Source organism: Trachypithecus francoisi, unplaced genomic scaffold (assembly GCF_009764315.1).
Source record: "Trachypithecus francoisi isolate TF-2019V2 unplaced genomic scaffold, Tfra_2.0 Lachesis_group4, whole genome shotgun sequence".
Lineage (NCBI taxonomy): Eukaryota > Metazoa > Chordata > Mammalia > Primates > Cercopithecidae > Trachypithecus > Trachypithecus francoisi.
In genome coordinates, this window is record NW_022681469.1 from 2,475,335 (window position 1) to 2,497,972 (window position 22,638).

General features: G+C 38.2%; 1 protein-coding gene across 9 annotated transcripts in view; it reads left to right on the top strand.

The window, feature by feature from the left end:
- Positions 1–22,638, top strand: part of LMBR1 (limb development membrane protein 1) — a 214,090-nt gene that overhangs the window by 77,566 nt on the left and 113,886 nt on the right. For all 9 annotated transcript variants that reach the window (XM_033194184.1, XM_033194185.1, XM_033194179.1 and 6 more), the window contains one exon: positions 14,574–14,677. In XM_033194184.1, the coding sequence (XP_033050075.1) occupies positions 14,574–14,677 (104 nt within the window). The remainder of the gene's footprint in view (positions 1–14,573; positions 14,678–22,638) is intronic.

A 22,638-nucleotide genomic window follows, 5' to 3' on the forward strand; every position in this document is an offset into this window, starting at 1 on the left:
TTCTTTGTACAGGAAACATGAAGAAAACTGTACCAACACACATAATCTGATTGCTCAAAATCAGTGATAAAGAGAAAATCTTAAATGCATCTACAAAAAGAGACACATTAAGTACAGAGGAGCAATAATAAGAATCACAGCATGTTTCTGGTGGGAAGCAGTGCAAGCCAGATGACAGCGTGACCGTGTAGCAGCAGTGTAGTACTGTCAGCCCTCTGGATCCGTGGGTTCTAGATCTGTTGATTCAACTAACCATGGATCACAAATATTGGAAAAAAAGATGGTTGTGTTTATAGTGAGCATGTACAAACTTTTATCTTCTTATTCCCCAAACAATATAGTATAATTATTTACATAGAATTACACTGTATTAGGTATTATAAGTGATCTATGGATGATTTAAAGTATATAGAAGGATGTTCATAGGTTATATGCAAATACCACACCATTTTATATAAGGGACTTGAGCGTCTGTGGATTTTAGTATCTATGGGAGGTCCTGGAACCAATCCCCCACAGACACTGAGGGAGGATTGTACTAAAAAAAAAATCCCAGCCAGTCTAGTTCTATACCCAGTGAAAATATTTTTCCAAACAAAGACAGAATAGTGACAGTGTCAGATACACAAAAGATAAAGATTTGTAATCAGCAGAGCTGTACATTAAAAAATGTTACAGGTTGTCCTTCATGCAGTAGGAAGTGGGTAGGAGATAGATATCTGGGAACTGTGAGCTAAACAAACCCGAGGGAATATGTCTGAACTCATTTCCTAACTCTACAAAATGAAATGCAGAACACTAGAAGCGGCAGTTTGTAGGTAGATAGAGAAGCTTTTTAAAAATCATGTGTTTAGAAAAGATAATTGGCTGTTTAAAGAATAGTAACAATGTATTATGAATTTTATTATATATGTACGAGTAAATTGTGTGACAAGAATGACACACAGGAGGAAAGCTGTGGAAGTGCACTGTTGTGAAGTTCTCATGCTCTACATGAAGTGTTATCTTTTTTTTTAAATGACAGCAAGTTTATTAAGAAAGTAAAGGAATAAAAGAATGGCTACTGCATTGGCAGAGCAGCCTATAAAATCATCCGAAGGCAGACTGTGATGAGTTAAAGGCATATATGATAAACCTAAAGACAAACCAGAAATAGCCCAACAGAGATATGGTGAATAAGTAAACAAAGGAAATAAAATAGAATCATAAAAAAATGCTTAATCTATGGGAATGTAGAAGGGAAGACAACACATGGGGCAAATAGAAAACAAAAAGCAAGTTGATAGATTTAAACCTAACTGTGTCAATAATCACTTTAAACGTAATGTTCTAAACACCACAACTAAAGGGCAGAGATTATCAAATTGAATATAAAAGAATGACTGAAGTATATCTGCTTGTAAGATACCCACTGTAAGGACAAAACTAGGTTAATGGCAATAGGAGAAAAAAGATATACCATGCTGATTATAATCAGAGCAAAGTTGGAGTGGCTATATGATTATCAGACAAGGGCAAAGAATATTACCAGTCATAAAGAAGATCATTTCATAATGTTGAAGTGGTTTGTTTACCCAAAGAGCCAATGATACTCAGCATATATCTGCCTAATGACATAGCTATTAAGTACATGAAGCAAAAACGGATAGAAAGTATAGTCAGAATCAAAATTACATTCAGCTATTTCAACACCCCTCTTTCAATAATTGATAGAACATATAGAAGAAAAATCAGGATATAGAAGATTTGAATAATACTGTCAACTGACTTGACCTAATTGAAGTTTATAGAACTCCCAAGAATAGAATACATATTCTTTTCCAGTACAATGGGAGCATTTACCAAGAGAGATCACATTCTTTGCCATAAAATAAGTCTCAATACATTTTAGGATTTTGAGTCGTACAAGATACGCTCCGTGAGGACAATGAAATTAAATAAGTGGCAGAAAACTTACCTAGAAACAATCTAGAAAATCCCCGAGTATTTGGTAATTGATAACATACTTTACAATAACTCATTGGTCAAAGAATAATCAAAAGGGAAATTTGGAAGTGCTTTGAACTGAATGAAAATGAAAATAAAACATTTTAATATTTGTGGGATGTGTCTAAAAAGTTTTTAAAGGTCAATTTATCGCACGAAATACCTGTGTTACAATAGAAAAAAGGCCTCACGTCAGTTTCCACAGATTCAATGAATAGATCCCAAAGAAGGGAAATCTTCCTTTAAAAAGCATGAGAGAAGAAATCAATGAAAAAATCACCGAGAAGAACACTAAAATTGGTAAACAATAGCAGATTGATCAGCAAAAAAGAAGAGACCAATTGCCAGTATTAGGAATGAGAGAGATGACATCACTACACATTGTAACAGTGATTAAAAGGATAATAATGGCATATTATGAACACCTTTATCCAACAAATTCAACAACTTAGAGAAATGGACAAATTTCCTTAACAGGCAAAAACTATTAAAGCTGTCTCAGATATTCTGGGAATGTTAGAAACATTCTCACAAATAAAGCTTTAGGCCCAGAGGATTTACTGTCAGTTCTGTCATATAGTTAAGGAAGAAATAATAGCACTTCTGCACAGATTCCTCTAGAAAATTGGGGATGTGGGAATATTTCCTAATTCATTGAGATCAATATTACCGTGATACCAAAACCAGGCAGACAATACATGAAAACTGAAAACTGCAGGCCAGTGTCATGAACATAGGCGCTTAAGTTCTAAATAAAATTTTAGCAAATCAAATGTAACACTGTATAAAAATGATAATACATCATGACTTTTGCAAAGCCAATCCATGTGATTTTATTAACATGCTAGAAAAAAAGTCATATGGTCGTAACAACACATGCAGAAAAAGCATATGACAAAATTCATTATCCATTTCTAGTAAAATCTCTCAGCAAAGTAGGCCTGAAAGGGGATGTTCTCATCCTAATAAAATGCATCAGGCTGGGCATGGTGGCTCATGTGTGTAATCCCAGCACTTTGGGAGGCTGAGGTGGGTGGATCACCTGAGGTCAGGAGTCTGAGAACAGTCTGCTAATATGGTGAAACCCTGTCCCTACTGAAAATATAAAACTTAGCTGGGTGTGGTGATGTGTGCCTGTTGTCCCAGCTACTTGGGAGGCTGAGACAGGAGAATTGGTTGAACCTGGGAGGCGGAGGTTGCAGTAAGCCAAGAGATCGTGCCACCTGGGAGACAGAGTGAGACTCTGTCTCAAAAAAAAAAAAAAAAAAAAGCATCTACAAAAAACCCACTGGTAACATCATACTTAATGGTGAAAGACTGAGTGCTTTCCCCCTGAGATTAGGAACAAGGCAAGGACATCTGTTCTTACCACTTCTATTTAGCATCATTCTGGAGGGTTTTTTTTTTTAAAACAAGTCACTGAAGTTGGAAAGGTAAAAGTAAAACTGTATATCACAGTTGATATTTTCTATGCAGAAATTCTGGTGGGATCTGTTATAAAAAAGCTATCAGAACCAGTAAATACATTTTTCAAGGTTGCGGGATAGAAGATCAAGATACAACAATTGTATTTCTATATACTGGCAATTAATAATTGGAAATTGAATTTACAACCCAATATCACTTATGCAGTAGCATCAAAAATATGAAATACTTAGGGATGCGTGAGACCTAAGTACTGTAAACAATAAGACGTTGTTGAGAGACATTAAAGAGTACCACGGTAAGTGGAGACAGATACTGTGTTCATGGATTAGAAGACACTTGTCTTTATCAGTTTGGGCTGCTCTAACAATACCATAGACTGGGTGGCTTACAAAACAAATATTTTTTACAGTTCTGGAGGCTGAAAGTCGATATCAGGGTGCCACTGCCACCATGATTAGGGTCTTGATGAGGACCCTATTCCTGATTCATGGATGGTCGTCTCCTCGCATCCTTCCGTGGCTGAGAGCAGAGAGAGAGAAAGCAAACTCTCTTCTGTCTCCTCCAGAGATGGGCACCATCCCATCATGAGAATTGCCCCCTTGTGACCTAATTGCCCCGCACAGGCTCCCATCTCTAACGACCATCACTGAGGATTAGGGTTTCCATTATGAATTTGGGGGTGGGGATAGAAGCATTCAGTCTGTAACAGCAATATTAGGAGGTCAGCTCTCCTCAAATTAATCTATAGATTCAACACCATGCCTGTCAAGATTCCAGCACGCTTTGTAGAAATTGACAAGCTGATGTAAAATTCAGATGCAAATTCTATGGATTTAGAATAGCCTAAACAACTTTGAAAGATAACAAACTTAGAGGATTGACCATCTAACCTAAAGACTATTTTAAAGCTACAGTAATCAAGACTGTGTGGTGTGACTGGGCATGGAGGCTCATGCCTGTAATCCCAGTGCTTTGGGAGGCCGAGGCAGGCAGATCACTTGAGGTCAGGAATTCAAGACCAGCCTGTCCAACATGGTGAAGTCCCGTGTCTACTAAAAATACAAAAATTAGCTGGGTGTGGTGGCATGCATCTGTAATCCCAGCTACTCGCGAGACTGAGGCAGAGGATCGCTTGAACCTGGGAGTTGAGGTTGCAGTGAGCCGAGACGTGCCCCTGTCCTCCAACCTGGATGACGGAGCAAGACTCTGTCTCAAAAAAAAAAAAAAAAAGTGTTTGGTGCTAGCATAAAGATAAACAGATCAAATCAGCAGAATAGACTTGTCGAGGAACAGATACATACATATAGTGTCAGTTGATTTTTGACAAAGGTACCAAGAGAATTTCGAGGGAAGATGATTTTTTTTTTTAAACAAATGATGCTAGAACAATTGTTTAATTAGAGGCAAAAAATGAACTTCGGTCCATGCCTAGCACTGTTAGCAAATTGTAACTCATGGGGTCATCGCTTAATGTAAATCCTAAAACTATAAAACTTGTAGAAGAAAACATAGGAGAAAGTCTTTGTGACATTGAACTGGGCCATAATTTCTTGGGTAGGATAGCAAAAGCACAATCCATAAAAGAAAAAAATTGATAAATTGGACTTCTAATACATTTTGTTCTTTTAAAGATATTTTTAAGAGAATAAAGAGAGTCTACAGACTGGGAGAAAATATCGACAAACCACATACCTGATAAAGGAGTTGTATTCAGAGCATATAAAGAACTGGCCAAACTCAGTAATTAAAACAAAAAAGAATGAAAAAATGGGCAACAGATTTGAAGAGACATTTAGCTAAAAAAGACATAAATGGATGGTAAATAAGCTCATGAACAGATGTCCACATCATTATTTGTTAGATAAATGCAAATTAAAATAGCAATAAGATCTTACTGTGCACCTGCCAGAAGGGTTAAAATAGTATTTTTAGTGAAAATGTGGATGAACTTGATCTCTGCTGGTGAGAGACTGTAAAATACAATCACTTTGGAAAACATTTTGGCAGTTTCTTAAAATGTTAAACATGTATCTACCATATGACCTATGTATTTCCCAAAAGAAATAATCCCATAGATCCACACAGACTTGTACATGAGCATTTATGACTGTTTTATTTTTAATATCTACAAATTGGGAACAACATGGATTGTTTGCAGGTGAATGGATGCAATCCAATAGCGATTCATTCTAATCTCAAAATAGTTGTGCTAGATAACAGAAGCCAGACAAAAACAGGAGTATATATCACACAATCCATTTGTATAATGTTCTAGAAAATCCATCTTTAGATTCTAAAGTGCAGAGTCAGTGGCTGACTGGGAATCAGAGGGAGGTGGGGAGTGGCAGGAGGCAGGGATTATAAAAGGATATGAGAATTTGGGGGTGATGGATGTGTTTATGTTCATTAGCTTAATTGTGGTGATGGTGTCATTGGTGCATTCTCATGACAAAACTTATCAAATGGGCCGGGCGCGGTGGCTCAAGCCTGTAATCCCAGCACTTTGGGAGGCCGAGACGGGCGGATCACGAGGTCAGGAGATCGAGACCATCCTGGCTAACACGGTGAAACCCCGTCTCTACTAAAAATACAAAAAAAAAAAAAAAAAAAAAACTAGCCGGGCGAGGTGGCGGGCGCCTGTAGTCCCAGCTACTCCAGAGGCTGAGACAGGAGAATGGCGTAAACCCGGGAGGCGGAGCTTGCAGTGAGCTGAGATCCGGCCACTGCACTCCAGCCTGGGTGGCAGAGCAAGACTCCATCTCAAAAAAAAAAAAAAAAAAAAAAAAAACTTATCAAATGGTATACTCCATGTGTAGTTTATTTTATGTAGCTCAGTAAAGCTGTTAAAAATTAGTATTATTTTTGTATATGTTACAATTTTCATTTTGCACTGACAATTGATAGTTAATCTGAGACTACTTCTTTAGTTTAGCCTGTGACCTTTTTCCTGAGGGGGTCTTTTCCTGTTAACATTTAGCTATATGGATTGTGATATTGTTTGTTTATGGAACTCATTTTTATTGATTACTCAGCACTGTAGCAGGCATTGGGAAATAAAAAACGAGGAGGAGAAATGTATTCTTGCCTCATGGACCTTTGATCTAGAGATTTGTAACGATACATTTGCAAGCATCTCTAAAGAATATAAGAAATTTAGGGGCCAGGCGTGGTGGCCCATGCCTATAATCCCAGCACTTTGGAAGGCCGAGGTGAGTGGATCACCTGAGGTCAGGGGTTCAACACCAGCCTGGCCAACATGGTGAGACCCTATCTCCACTAAAAATACAAAAATTAGCCTGGCGCAGTGGCGCGTGCCTGTTATCCGAGCTACTCAGGAGGCTGAGGCAGGAGAATTGCTTGAACCCAGGAGGTGGAGGTTGCGGTGAGCCGAGATTGCACCATTGCACTCCAGCTTGGGCAACAGAGTGAGACTGTCTTAAAAAAAAAAGAAGTTTAGGAAATGGTGGAATTTATGTTGCCTAAAAATACAGCATATTAGAAGGAATAGCTGAATTTGTTCTTGCTCTGGGAGAAGGGCATGTTTCTGAGCCTGAAGTCCATCTGTAAAATGGAGGACCTTCCCTGTCATAAAATACTAAGGTGGCACCTGGCTGAGCAAGGTGGCTCACATCTGTAATCCCAGCACTTTGGGAGGCCGAGACGGGCGGATCACGAGGTCAGGAGATCGAGACCATCCTGGCTAACACGGTGAAACCCCGTCTCTACTAAAAATACAAAAAAAAAAAAAAAAAAACTAGCCGGGCGAGGTGGCGGGCGCCTGTAGTCCCAGCTACTCCAGAGGCTGAGACAGGAGAATGGCGTAAACCCGGGAGGCGGAGCTTGCAGTGAGCTGAGATCCGGCCACTGCACTCCAGCCTGGGTGGCAGAGCAAGACTCCATCTCAAAAAAAAAAAAAAAAAAAAAAAAAAACTTATCAAATGGTATACTCCATGTGTAGTTTATTTTATGTAGCTCAGTAAAGCTGTTAAAAATTAGTATTATTTTTGTATATGTTACAATTTTCATTTTGCACTGACAATTGATAGTTAATCTGAGACTACTTCTTTAGTTTAGCCTGTGACCTTTTTCCTGAGGGGGTCTTTTCCTGTTAACATTTAGCTATATGGATTGTGATATTGTTTGTTTATGGAACTCATTTTTATTGATTACTCAGCACTGTAGCAGGCATTGGGAAATAAAAAACGAGGAGGAGAAATGTATTCTTGCCTCATGGACCTTTGATCTAGAGATTTGTAACGATACATTTGCAAGCATCTCTAAAGAATATAAGAAATTTAGGGGCCAGGCGTGGTGGCCCATGCCTATAATCCCAGCACTTTGGAAGGCCGAGGTGAGTGGATCACCTGAGGTCAGGGGTTCAACACCAGCCTGGCCAACATGGTGAGACCCTATCTCCACTAAAAATACAAAAATTAGCCTGGCGCAGTGGCGCGTGCCTGTTATCCGAGCTACTCAGGAGGCTGAGGCAGGAGAATTGCTTGAACCCAGGAGGTGGAGGTTGCGGTGAGCCGAGATTGCACCATTGCACTCCAGCTTGGGCAACAGAGTGAGACTGTCTTAAAAAAAAAAGAAGTTTAGGAAATGGTGGAATTTATGTTGCCTAAAAATACAGCATATTAGAAGGAATAGCTGAATTTGTTCTTGCTCTGGGAGAAGGGCATGTTTCTGAGCCTGAAGTCCATCTGTAAAATGGAGGACCTTCCCTGTCATAAAATACTAAGGTGGCACCTGGCTGAGCAAGGTGGCTCACATCTGTAATCCCAGCACTTTGGGAGGCCAGGTGAGTGGATCGCTTGAGCCCAGGAATTTGAGACCAGACCGGATAACATGGTGAAACCTCATCTCTACAAAAAATACAAAAATCAGCCTGGCATGGTGGCATGCGTCTATAGTCTCAGCTACTTGGTGGGCTGAGGCGGGAGGATCACCTGAACCTGGGAAGTCAAGGCTACAGTGAGCTATGATCACACCACTGTACTGCAGCCTGGGCGACACAGTGAGACCCTGTCTCAGAAAAGAAGATAGCACCTTAACGTATCTAGAGCAATGTCTGCTGTGTTACACACCTAACAATTACAAGCATACCTTGGAGATACTGCAAGTTTGGTTCCAGTGTACTGTAATGAAGCGAATGTGGCAATAAAGTGAGTCACACAATTTTTTTGGTTTCTCAGAGCATGTAAAAATTATACTTAAACTATAATGTCATTTATTAAGTGTGTAATAGCAATATGTGTACTTGCCTTTATTGCTAAAAAACGGTAACAATTATCTGAGCCTTCAGTGACTTGTAATGTTTTTGCTGGTGGAGGTCTTGCCTTGATTTTGCTAAAGGTTGCATGACTATGGCAATTTCTTACAAAAAGACAACAGTGTAGTTTGCCATATTGATCGACTCTTCCTTTCACAAAAGATTTCTCTGTAGCGTGTGATGCTGTTTGACAGCGTTTTACTCACAGTAGAAGTTCTCTCAAAATTGGAGTCGATCCTCTCAAACCCTGTCCCTGTTTTATCAACTAAGTTTATGATATTCTAAGTCCTTGATTGTCATTTCCACAGTGTTTACAGCATCTTCATCAGGGTAGATTCCATCTCAAGAACCCACTTTCTTTGCTCATCCCTAAGAAGCAGCTCCTCATTCATTGAAGTTTTGTCATGAGATTGCAGCAGTTCGGTCACATCTTCAGGATCCGCCTCTAATTCCAGTCCTCTTGCTATTTTTACCACATCTGCAGAGACTTTCTCCACTGACATCTCAAACCCATCAGTTCTTCCAAACTCCAGGTGAGGTTGATATTTTGACCTCCCATGAATCACAAATGTTCTTTTTTTTTTTTTTTGTGAGATGGAGTCTCGTTTTGTCGCCCAGGCTGGAGTGCAGTGGCGCGATCTTGGCTCACTGCAACCTCCACCTCCCGGGCTCATGCCATTCTCGTGCCTCAGCCTCCCGAGCAGCTGGGACTACAGGCGCCCGCCACCACGCCTGGCTAATTTTTTTGTATTTTTAGTAGAGACGGGGTTTCACCGTGTTAGCCAGGATGGTCTCGATCTCCTGACCTCGTGATCCGCCTGCCTCGGCCTCCCAAAGTGCTGGGATTACAGGCATGAGCCGCCGCGCCCGGCCCACAAATATTCTTAATGGCATCTAGAATAGTGCATCCTTTCCAGAAGGTTTTCAGTTTACGTTGCACAGTCCATCAGAGGAATCTGTAGCAGGTATAGCCTTACAGAATGTATCTGAAATAATATGACTTGAAAGTCAGAATTACTCCTTGGTCCGTGGGCTGCAGAATGGATGTTGTGTTAAGGCATGAAAATACTCTTCTTCTGAAGCATCTGCGCCAGGGCTCTGTCATCTCCATCAGGAGGCGCACGGCCAGTGAGCAGTAGTATTTTAAAAATCTTTTTCTTTCTTTCTTTCTTTCTTTCTTTCTTTCTTTCTTTCTTCTTTCTTTCTTTGAGTAGCAAGTCTTAACAGTAGGCTTAAACTCTTTAGTAAACTATGCTGTAAACAGATGTGCTGCCATCTGGGCAGGTTTGTTATTCTTGTTTATAGAGCACAGGCAGAGTGGGCTTAGGGTAATTCTTAGGGTTTTAGGATTTTTGGAATGGTGACTGAGCACCAGCTTCAACTTCAGGTCACCTTCTGTATTTGCCCCTAACAAGTGAGTCAGCCTGTTGATTGAAGCTTTGAAGCCAGACATTGAACTTCTTTCTGGCTATGTAAGTCCTAGATGGCATCTTCTTCTGGTGTAAGACTGTTTTTGTCTACTTTGAAAATCTGTTGTTTCATGCAGCCACTTTCATTGATGGTCTTAGCCAGATCTTCTGGAGAACTTGCTGCAGCTTCTCCATGAGCACTTGCTACTTCACCTAGCACTTTTCTGTTATGGAGATGGCTTCTTTCCTTAAACCTCATGACCCAACCTCTGGTAGCTTCAAACTTTTCTTTTGGAGCTTTTTCACCTCCCTCAGCCGTCATAGGTGTGAAGAGTTACAGCCTTGCTCAGCTATGGCTTTAGGGAATGTTGTGGCTGGTGTGATCTATCCAGAGCACAAAACCATTCTCCATATCCGCAGTAAGGCTGTTTTGCTTTCTTATCATTTGTTTGTTCACTGGAGTAGCACTTTAATTTCCTTTAAGAACTTTTCCTTTGCATTCACAACTTGGCTAACTGGGACAAGAGCTTTCAGCCTGTCTTGTTTTTTGACGTGCCTTCCTCACTAAGCTTCTAGCTTTTGATTGAAAGTGAGAGAGGTGCGACTCTTCCTTTCATTTGAACACTTAGGGGACATTGTAGGGTAATTACATGGACTAGTTTCAATATCATTGTGTCTCAGGGAATGGGGAGGCCCTAGGAGAAGTAGAGAGATGAGGGAACAGCCAATTGGGGGAGCAGTCAACACACACAATATTTTTTTTTTTTTTTTTTTTTTTTATTATACTTTAAGTTCTAGGGTACATGTGCATGACGTTATATCATGTATAACTCCCCAATGCAATCCCTCCCTCCTCCCCCCTCCCCATGATAGGCCCCAGTGTGTGATGTTCCCCTTCCCGAGTCCAAGTGATCTCATTGTTCAGTTCCCACCTATGAGTGAGAACATGCGGTGTTTGGTTTTCTCTTCTTGTGATAGTTTGCTAAGAATGATGGTTTCCAGCTGCATCCATGTCCCTACAAAGGACGCAAACTCATCCTTTTTGATGGCTGCATAGTATTCCATGGTGTATATGTGCCACATTTTCTTAATCCAGTCTGTCACAGATGGACATTTGGGTTGATTCCAAGTCTTTGCTATTGTGAATAGTGCCGCAATAAACAAACGTGTGCATGTGTCTTTGTAGTAGAGTAATTTATAATCCTTTGGGTATATACCCAGTAGTGGGATGGCTGGGTCATATGGTACATCTAGTTCTAGATCCTTGAGGAATCGCCATACTGTTTTCCATAATGGTTGAACTAGTTTACAATCCCACCAACAGTGTAAAAGTGTTCCTATTTCTCCACATCCTCTCCAACACCTGTTGTTTCCTGACTTCTTAATGAACACACACAATATTTATTGATTAAGTTTGGCATCTTATATGGGCACAGTTTGCAGTGGCCCCAAACAATTAACATAGTAACATCAAAGATCACTGATCACAGATCATAACAAATGTAATAATAATGAAAAAGTTTGAAATATTGCAAAAATTACCAAAATATGACACGGAGAAATGAAGTGAGCATCTGGTATTGGGAAAATGGCACTGATAGACATGTTCACCACAGGATTGCCACAAGCCTTCACGCAGTATCAGCAAAGCACAGTAAAGCAACATGCGATCGGCTTTAACTAGGTGTACCTGTAGTAGATAACTTTTTTTTTTTTTGAGACAGTCTCGCTCTGTTGCCCAGGCTGGAGTGCAGGGGCGCAATCTCGGCTCACTGCAACCTCCGCCTGCTGGATTCAAGCAGTTCTCCTGCCTCAGCCTCCTGAGTAGCTGGGACTACAGGTGTGTGTCACTATGCCCAGCTAATTTTTTTTAAATTTTATTTTTATTTTTGGTAGAGACGGGGTTTCACCATGCTGGCCAGGCTGGTCTCAAACTCCTGACCTTATAATCTTCCTGCCTTGGCCTCCCAAAGTGCTGGGATTGCAGGTGTGAGCCACCATATCTGGCCAGTAGATAACTTTTTAAAATGTGTGTTTTTTTTTAAAAGACTGTGAGATATTTAATTGGAATAAAACTATGTTGTGTCAAATGAGTATGATTCTTGACACACTGACCTTTATCTTTTATAACACAAATGATTTGAAATGGTCATGTCTTTCTTTCACCATGCCTAAATCAATAGATTAACAACCATGGTTCTCTAGCCTACTAAAGAATAATAATTATGTAATTTACATAATACTAATTATTGTTATATCTCACATATCTGAAAGTAACTTACTTGGAAACCATAAAGAAGAGAAAATACTGTGAGCAGGCAAAGAGAGGCCAAAGACCCTGCACTTTAGGTTGTGAATTGGACCTGGAAGTTACAGCTTTGATCCAGGTCTGTTTATTTAGATACAATTTTTAAAAGTTGCGTATACCTTTACCTATAAGCTATTGGGGGTGGGAGAGATTGTTGCTGGACACATGCTCATTTCCCAAAAACCAGGAGCCGATACACCTGGTAGAAAGAAGATGAAAGGGAAAACTAGCAAGCGAGCCTAGAGTCTCAGGAAGGATGGTAGTTTGGTGTGGGAGCTGATAGCACTGTAACTAGTAGCCTCTGGTGCTGTAACTTAATAAAAGCAAAAATTCATTAAATGCTTATTTTATGGCAGGCATTGTGCCAGTTGTTGTACGTGCATCATTTAATACTTACCAATGTCTATAGACCCGTCATTAGCCGTATTTTATAGATGAAGAACCTGTGATTTAGCAAAGTTGTCACATAGACGTGCAGCAGGATGTGAACCCAGGTCTGCCTGGAACTCAGTTGTGTGCGTGCAGCCATCATTCTATATGCTCTTCCAGTAATTAGCGCAATAAAACAATTGACTCTAAGTATACTCTTTTTGAATAAAGAAAACAGAATGTTTGGCTTTTTTTTAAAGACTGGAAAGTTTAAAATTATTTAAATTTTTAAAAATTTTAAATAGTTCAAATTGCAGTTTTTCCACTAAAAGATGTTAAGATATTGTTTATAAAACATTTTACTTTCTACAAAGATAAATGTACATTGTAAATTTGTTAAATCAATGTAGATTTTTGAATAAGAAACTTTGTGAGTTGATTTTATTATATTACCTTGTCTACTAAAGGAAATGATGTTAAATTTATGTAGATTTTTGAATAAGAAACTGTGAGTTGATTTTATTATATACCTTGTCTACTAACGGAAGTGAATCTCCCCAGCTGACCCATATTAAGTGCTAAATTAATGTGTTTGTTTATACTCCTTGCTATTCCAAAGGGCATTAGGACAGTTACAAACCTTTATGTTTATTCATAACTGCAGTAGTTAGGAACAGCTCTGTTCCCTGTGCTCACTGCCAGCTCAGAGGTAGTCTCTGCATGCGAATCTGCAGATGAGCAGCTCTGAGAGCAGAGGTGTTGTTTTGTTCGTCACCGGATCTCCAGTGCTTTTAGCACTGCTTGGAAATAAAGGTGTTGAAAAAGCATTAGTTGGCTACTTTAAAAAGCATTGAATTATAATTGCAAACAGGCCATTGAATTTATCCTTGACATAAATTTTATCTTTGACTCTTGATTTTATAAACTTTTGTAATGATTATCACCATCATTTTGAAGCTCAGTTTTAAATTTTATTTTTTTACGATCTGACATGTTGGGCAAATACCCTCCCAATGACATACCTAACAGGGCTCTGTCTTTTACTAAATCTGTTCTTATTATTTTACTTGCCATTTTGTGCCAGCGAGGAAAAGGTCACTTGAGATTGCCAGTCTCTGACTTTTTCTTTCCCACTTGGAACTGTTTACCAAAATTTCTGTGATATAGTGATTTTTTAAAATCCCAGGAATTAAGAGTCAGCTTTGCCACTTGCAGGCTCTACAGCTGTGGCAAGTTGCACAGCCTGCTCCTTTTCTGTCATATTGGGGCAGTAATGCTACCTGCCTCGTGGGATTGCTGTGGTGAGTAAATGAGTTTGGATAATATCTGTAAATCACTTAGAATAGTGCTTGGCACATAAGGGCTCAATAAATGCTAATTATTATTTTTAGGGTTTTTATGAGGCTTAAATTAAATGGGATTATGCATGTAAAATGTTCTGTAGAGTATCTGGCATTTATTAAGGGCTCAATAAATGCTAGTGGCTCTAATTTAAATATTCCGGTGCCTATATGTCTAAAGAGGCTGTGCCTTTGGATCTCTGCACACGTCATATTTTTAGTGAATTTATTTTACGGCATGGAAGAAAACATTAGTTTCTATACTGACTTTTCCCAATAGGTACAAATTACAATGTTAAAAAAATTTAAATAAATACATACTATAATTATTTTATGATTTCTAAGTTTAGATCATTTGTTACTTTTTGTTTATTTTTACTATTTAAAAGTATAGATCTTGATTAATGTCACAATTTCAGTATATAACCTGTTTTCTTCTTTTCTTGTTACTCTTTTTATAGGTTTGTGGAATCTTGCTTCCCTTTTTTCCAATCTTTGTTTATTTGTATTGATGCCCTTTGCCTTTTTCTTTCTGGAATCAGAAGGCTTTGCTGGCCTGAAAAAGGTAAGTGAATCTAGTATTGGAATTAAATTGGTTAAGTGAGGAATTAAATATCATTCACGTTGAACTAGAAAAAACAGACTTAAATTACTTAAATGGACTATAGAAAATTAAATGAATAATAATATTAACAACACGCTGTTAACAGTAACAGTGATTCTACATAATGAATTATTGTGCATGTCCATGAGAGAGAGACATCTTTTAGACCTGGGAGTACTTTTACAGTATGCATACATTTAGTGTAATGGATAAACCTGACATAATAGCTTTTATTCTTTCCTTAGGGTATCTTATTTAGGTGACAGTAAAGTGTTATTTCCATGGGCTCCCCTTTCTGTTGTCTAGCTGTTATTCCATACGTTAACAGTCTGCAGCTGAAAACTGGCAGCTGATTTCACGTTTAGTAAATGTACAAGGATCAGAGGGAACGACTCTGGTAGTCAAACCTGACATTAAGAAAACTGGCTTTTATATACTGGAATTTAAAAAATCATGATGTATTCTTAAGACTGGCAATTAAAATTTAGTCAAGGTCTGGGTGCAGTGGCTCACACCTATAATCCCACCACTTTGGGAGGCTGAGGCAGGAGGGTCGCTTGAGGCCAGTACTTCGAGACCAGTTTGGGCAACATAGTGCGACCCTGTCTGTACTAAAAATAAGAAAATTAACTGGGTGTGGTGATGGGTACCTGTGTCCCAGCTCCTCGGGAGGCTAAGGTGGGAGGATTGCTGGAGCCTGCAGGTTGAAGCTGTGGTGTGAGCTGTGATCATGTCACTGCACTCCAGCCTGTCTCAGAAACAAACAGAAACCAAGAATGAACAACAAGAAGAAAGGAGGTCATTGTAGACTCTTGAGAAGGCAATTTCTGTAGAATTTTGGAACCATAACTTTTGATGGATATTCATTCATTCAACAGAGAATGAATTTTATCGAGAATTCAGAGTTTTATTAACCAGTTCCTTAAGTAGCAGTTATTATGCCATTTATAGGAGCTTGCTGGGGACACAGATGAAAAGATGGGGCTCCTGCCTTCAAGGGTGGGACAGTGGGAGAAATGACAGATGCAAACAAATAAGATGCAGTTTGAAGCCCTTTTATATAATGAAGTCCTATGGGAAACCCTGAAAGGAACGGATATCTTGATTTTCCTGGGGAATTGAGCAGGCTTCACAGGGGAAGTCAACCTGGACTTGGGCTGGTACTTGAAGGATGAGCAGGGGTTTGCTAGAGTGTGGCATTCTAGGCTTGGGCAAAGGCCCAGAGCTCTGACAGAATGGAGGGAATGACCGGTACTTAGATACTGGAGAATGGTGAGAGATGAGGGTGCACAAGACGCTTGCCAGGGTTGAATTCTGGAGGCCTGGAGTCCTCTGTCTGGTCATTTGAGTTTTATGTTGTACGCAACAGAGAAGCCAGAATAGGATTTTTGAAAATAATTTTTTTCACCTAACATTTCAGTATATTTAGAGATAAATATGCATTTTAGACTTTGTACAAGTCACAAAGGAAAGGAGTACAAAGGAGTACATGCCCCACACAGTGCAGAACACTGTTGTGTAGATCACGGCGCCGAATCAGTCCTGCACCTGACTCTGTGACGTTGCCTGCCGACCTTTGCTTTCAATAAGCGAAGTTCTTCCCTCTTCCGGACACCACCTCTTGTGTAATAGTACCACATACAAAAGCAAATGATAAAGCTCGCTGTGAACTAGGTTTTCATATTTGACTTTATAAGCAGTATCTATCTACCTAATTTATACTTTTATAAAAATCTAGTTGAATAGATTGTTATTTACGATAACAGGGCATAATATGGACAAACTCTTTGCCTCCAAGTTATTTTCTTCCCTTTTTGTGAATTAACCAACTAGGAAAGGGACTTGGCTAAATCTGTTTGAAGAATTAGCAACGATCTCCAGAATTAAAAAAGAAAAAATGACAAAAAATCCTAGTGACATGTCACTTTTCTCCTGTTCCCCCTTATAGACTTAAGGTTAAAGGGAGAATCAGTGAGGAGGGATCCTAGAAGGTAATTAGAGATATTTCACACCTACGATTGTACAGCACTTATTTCCTCTATTTAAAAAAAAAATTTAGTCTTTTTATACATGATTAATACTCTTTTCTTGGCACGTCCTTGACCATGTTAGTTGCCTAAAAATCACCTTGAGGGTCACCAGCTGTGTTTCATGACCTCAAATGGGACTGAAATATTGAATGACTGTAGGATACAGGCAACTACGAATCCAATTAATTCCCAAACACAGCAGAAGACTTAAAAAGAGAGCAGCGAGGTGGAGCACTGGATGACTGCCATTTGTCCGACTTGGGAAGTTGTAATAGGTGCTGCAGAAAACCAAATTAAAGAATTTGGTGGTTAATGCCATTAAAGGAAGGAGGGAGATGGGATTGTCGCTTGAAGGTAGGGGAGGAAGAATCATTTTAAAGTTGGAGAGTCTGACTGTATTGAGGAAGAGAGACCAGCGGAAGATGGTGAAGCTACAACCCTGAGAAAATTTGGCATCAGTCAGACTGCCTGGGCAGGTGACTTCATCTAAACCTCAGGGTTGCTTTCTGTAAAAACAGGTGTAATAATTATATTTACTTTATTGTATTATTTTGTTGATTAAATGAGATGTGATTATTTATGTAATGCACATAGCCCAGGACTTCACTTAGTATTCTAGAATAATAAGTATTCTAAAATACTTATTATCACTAAGTATTCTGTAAAATATGGGCCTCAGAAAGCAAGCAACTGAATATAGTACAATCATCTTTTATTACTCACAGATTATTATCTCAGGTAGTTTTAAAATATGTTTCCCATTTTGAAATGGCATGTACTGAAGTAGAATAACAGCTTGAGCATTACAGGTAGCATACTTTGAAATAAAGTTGTTTGAAGATAAGATGTGTTCTAGATCCTAGTAGAAACGTTTAGAAAGTTTTAAAATTAAGCTAATCAAGGCGTGTCATTTTAAAATATTCATATTTCTCAGTTTTAAAATCAGTCAAATGAAAGTTGGAAAGGTTATTAATATTGTGTCGTTAAGTCTAAATGTGTTAAGTATACATTTGAGCCTGTTCATGTTGTTTATTTCTGTAGTCTAGAATCATTTGTTAATTACCTGTGTAAGTTCTAAATAACATTTTTTAAGATATATGGTTCTTTACACAGTACTTACTAGAATTAATTTAGCCGCTTTATTGAAATTAATATGATTGATCACAGTCATTCAAATGTTTAACATATTTGGCTAATAAGTATGTATATTTATGTATATTCCTTTAAAACTGCTTGCTCATTGATTACATTTGACGCATGTAGTTTCTGAAGTGATCCTGAAGAGAGGCTAGAAACCTTTGTAATTGGTAGATTCAGCACACTAATTTGAGCAATGACAAACTTGTAATATGGTTAAGTAAAATTTCCTCTTTTTTTTTTTTTTCCTGTGGCCACCCTCCTGGTGCTGTTTTACTGTGTCTAAGTCTGGTGTATCCCTAAATGGCATATGGCCCCACTCTACTCCCATGGATTCCCCTGGGCAATCGATGTTCAAACAGCTTCTTGCATATTGTGCCGAGATGCGGAAATTGGCCACTGGCCATGGGCGGATGCAGAGCTTGAATTGAAAATCAAATTAAGCAGAATTCTCTGCTTAGTTTTTAATTAAACCACTATGTTAATTCAAACAGGACATATTAGGCCTGGGGGGTTGACTATGTCCTTTTAAGGGCCTTAAATAGCTTTGCTTCTCTCTTCTTACGGTGGCAGCGGTGTGTGTTTCTATTTTATTAGGACCATCTCCTTGCTATTCCCTTACTTTATAATTCTCAAGTGTAAAAGGGTAGAAATGGTTTTGATAAAGTAAAACTTTTTTTAGTAAGCAGCTAACTTTTATCTTGGAATTTAGACTTATTGTTAGCAGTTAAATGTTTACCAAATGTAGATTGTTTTACTGTCACCTATGTGTATTGTATTGAGCTTTAGGTATGTTCATAGGTATTTGAAAGTGACTCTGTTTACATCTTAATTTTTCAACTCTGATAAAAAGGTTCCGTTTGGTGGTTTTTGTTTTGTTTTGTAGTAAACCTACTTTTTCTGCAGTACGTGGATTTTAGGGCTCAGGGAACATCTTAGGGCAGACATTACTGCTGTACTTATCATACCTCAGATTGACTGTATGATTTGTCTCCCTCCTCCGCTCCAGAAAAGACCTCCAGGTTGTCTGGATTAATATCAGAGATATTTTCTGATTTTGTAATAAACTCTTGGAGGTATAACCTCTGGCCAGTGTTTATATGGTAGTTAGGAATATATTTGTTTCACGTTATATCTTAGCATCTTATTTTGAATTAAAATGCTAGGAGGAAAAAAAATTCAATGACTTAATGAAAGTGGGAGAAAATATCTCTATATGATTGTTATGTAAATTTTAGGACAGATTAATTCATAAACCCAAGATTTTTCTGGGAGTAAATTTCTATCGTACTTCACTTTAATGCCTATCTTTGATTTGAAGTCATAGCATAAAATGTAACATAAGCAACATCCTGACCAATTATCCAAACCATCCAGACATCCCCGAATGGCCAGAGCATAGCACACGGTCTGTAGGATTAAGAGGTTAACTCCTGTAACTTCAAACAAAGTGCTTGATAATAAAAGCAAAAAGTACAAAATTTTAGGTAACTTCCTTTCTTAATTAATTGGACTGACCAGGTGGAAGCGAAGAGTTCTGTGCTGGTGCTTGGAATGTCTATAAAGCTGAGCAACATGACAGCACAATAGAGGAGGAACAAAGATTTTTTTAATATGTTTCTATCCTGTGTCACAGTTTGAAATTGTCCTGGTTTATGTCCCTTTTGGCAAACTTACATAAAAGTGACCTTGTACTGTATTTTATGACCAGATGACTTTTTCCCCCCAGTGGCTAATTTGTATCAGGCCTCCATCCTAAAGAGACACAGAGTGAGTAGGAAGTCCAGCCTCTGTCTCCACGAGCTTTCATTGCATTCTTTCATTATTTTTGCTCGTTTTTTGCCACTGATGATCCATAAATTGTTGGAAATGAGTGATTAAGGAAGTGCTGCTTAGTGTTAGTGGCACATGCGCATATTTGGCCTGGTGCTGGTGGGTGAGAGGAAATCACAGACAAAAGGGAAGCCCCTGCTGGGAACCCTGCAAGGAAATTTAACTTGGGTCATGTTTTGATCTTAGTGTTTATTACAGAAAATGAAGCCGTATCTCACTAACCATTGTTATGTGTTAATTTGATTTTCCCAACACCTTCAAGAAAAGAAATCATAGAGCATTGTATTAATAGAAATCCTCTACCGTCCCCCAATTGAGAGCACTAGATCTTACCTTAGAAATGGTCATGGATCAGAATGATTGCTTGGAAAATACTCTCTTCTGATAATGCTGTGATACTTAAGCCTCCTGTTGGAATTGTTCTACTGTAAAGGTGTGGTTACAACCATGTAAAGTGAGCATTTGAGACATCAGATCTGGGCATGTGGGAACTCGGAAAGAAATAGGAAAGTGTTATTTTGAGGAAAGGAGTAAATACATTTATTTCATTTAAAAATCGTTTGCGTTTATAAAAATTTTGAATTGAAAATCATTTAGTTCAGGAAATGACATTTTGTCACTGTTCTTAATACAGTTGGATCTAGCAGGGCACTAAGTTACGGCTTTAATTATAGTATCTGTGATTGTTAAGTAACAGGTTTTTTAAAGACATCACTCAGTTTCCATATACATTGTGATGGTACACTTTGAATTGAACCCTTACATTGTACGTTCATCTTTGCCTTTCATTATCACAAAAATGATAAATTTCTGTATTTAAAGGCTAGATTATCTCTTTATTTGCATAACAGTGGCAAAAAATACGAACTTTGGAATTCAGAATACCTGGACTTCAATCTTCACTCTTCTTACTGACTGTAACTTAGGGCATATTTCATTGTGTCCACATTTATAAAATGAGTCTAACAGTGTCTGTCTACCGGGGTTGCTGAGGGATTTAGTAGCCTCACCTAAAAGGTTGGTGAAGTACCCAAGACACATTTTAAGTAGCAGTTATTATTAGGTGCTTAAATGTACCAACTAGGTTGAAGCTGATGATGAAACATCAGGAAAACTTGTGTAGGATTACTTTTTATATCTAACAGCAAAGTGACATGAGAAATTACATTGGTATTGACATATTCAACTTTTATTTTTTTTTGAAATAGAATCTGTTTTAGAACTGTATAGCTTGTAAAAAATAGGTATTATGTTTAATAGATAACTAAACTTCAAACCCTTTTATATGATGCTTAAATTACTAACTAATGTCCCATAATGTTTGATAGTTTAGGCCTCTGTTAAATGAAGAAAAGCTTTGGCAGAGAGGAAATAGAAAGTCACCAAGTACAGATTTTAAAGTAATTATACTTGAAATTAAACTGGTCGTAATACTTCCAATACTCATGAAACAGTTTTATAGAAATCATCATTGTTATTTAGGGTATCTTTTCTAAAAGTTTTTGCGGGAAATAGAAAACTACCCACCTTTGGTTGGAATAAACTTTATTTGAAAGTAAAATTAGATGTCGGATTTAGTGCTACTAGAGAGCTTCTTAAGTCATTAGGTTACCACAGACCTGCAGGACAACAGCTCACCAGAGAGACTAGAGGTTGAATTGTTACCATCTTAGATTTATTTGGCCCTTAAGCTCATATTTATTCATCTATAAAATCATTTATTCAGCAGGTCACAATGTTAATCTTTGATCTATGAAATGTTTGCCAATATATAGCTGAACCTTGGTACATTAATTTACAGTTCATTTATTTGTCATTTAATATAGAAGTTGTGTATTTGTTTACATCGAAGGCAGTAAGATTGTTTGATAGTTTGACATTAGGTAATATTTTAGCCTGTGATAAATCTACTTTTCTTTAAAACTTAAGTCACTAACATGATACGACTTAAATATTTATTGGTTTGCACATTTTCCGTTAAAGAAAGGAAATTCTCATCTAGAAAGACAAGGTTGTATTGTTCTGAAGTGATTGAATTCTAAAGCAACCGAAACATTAAAATATATATATGTGAATGTATCTTCTTTTAGGGATTAAAAATGAGATCAGCAGGCAAAAACTGAAAAAATGAGGACACACTAACGGTAGACAAAGTTAGGATTCAGTATGTTGAAATGATCAGTTTTATGGAAAACATTTCTTCTATTTGTAGCACAGAGGAAGAAGTTTTAAGTTGTTTTATAATACTAGATTTATTTATTTATTTATTTTTAGAGATGGAGTCTCGCTCTGTCGCCCAGGCTGGAGTGCAATGGCAGGATCTTGGCTCCCTGCACCTCCCTTTCCCTGGTTCAAGTGATTCTCCTGTCTCAGCCTCCCAAGTAGCTGGGATTACAGGTGCCTGCCACCACACCTGGCTAATTTTTGTATTTTTAGTAGAGACAGGGTTTCACCATTTTGGCCAAGCTGCCCTCGAACTCCTGACCTCAGGTGATCTGCCTGCCTTGGCCACCCAAAGTGCTGGGATTACAGGCGTGAGCCACCACACCCAGCCAATTTATACCAAGTGATTCTCAGATCTTCTAGAAATTACAGAAGGGTTTCTGCAGTTTCATTCTGTAAAGATACCTCATACTATTTCTTATTTTTTAAAATAAAAATATTATATATTTATGAGTATTTTATATTTTTTTCTTTAAAACAAGATATGTTGAGAGCCTGTGAATGTGGGGTTTGGTGAGTACGCCAGGTATTAATAGAGGTTGGGGAGCATGCCCATGATTTCAGTGCTTGACTCAGCTGAACCGGACAAGCCGTAGGCATGGTTTTGAGCTGTTTTCTATTTTAAAAAATTCCTAGTCACAGATTGCTTAACTAATGCCTCTAATGGATAATTGGTTAAATATCATAAATAAAAGGTAC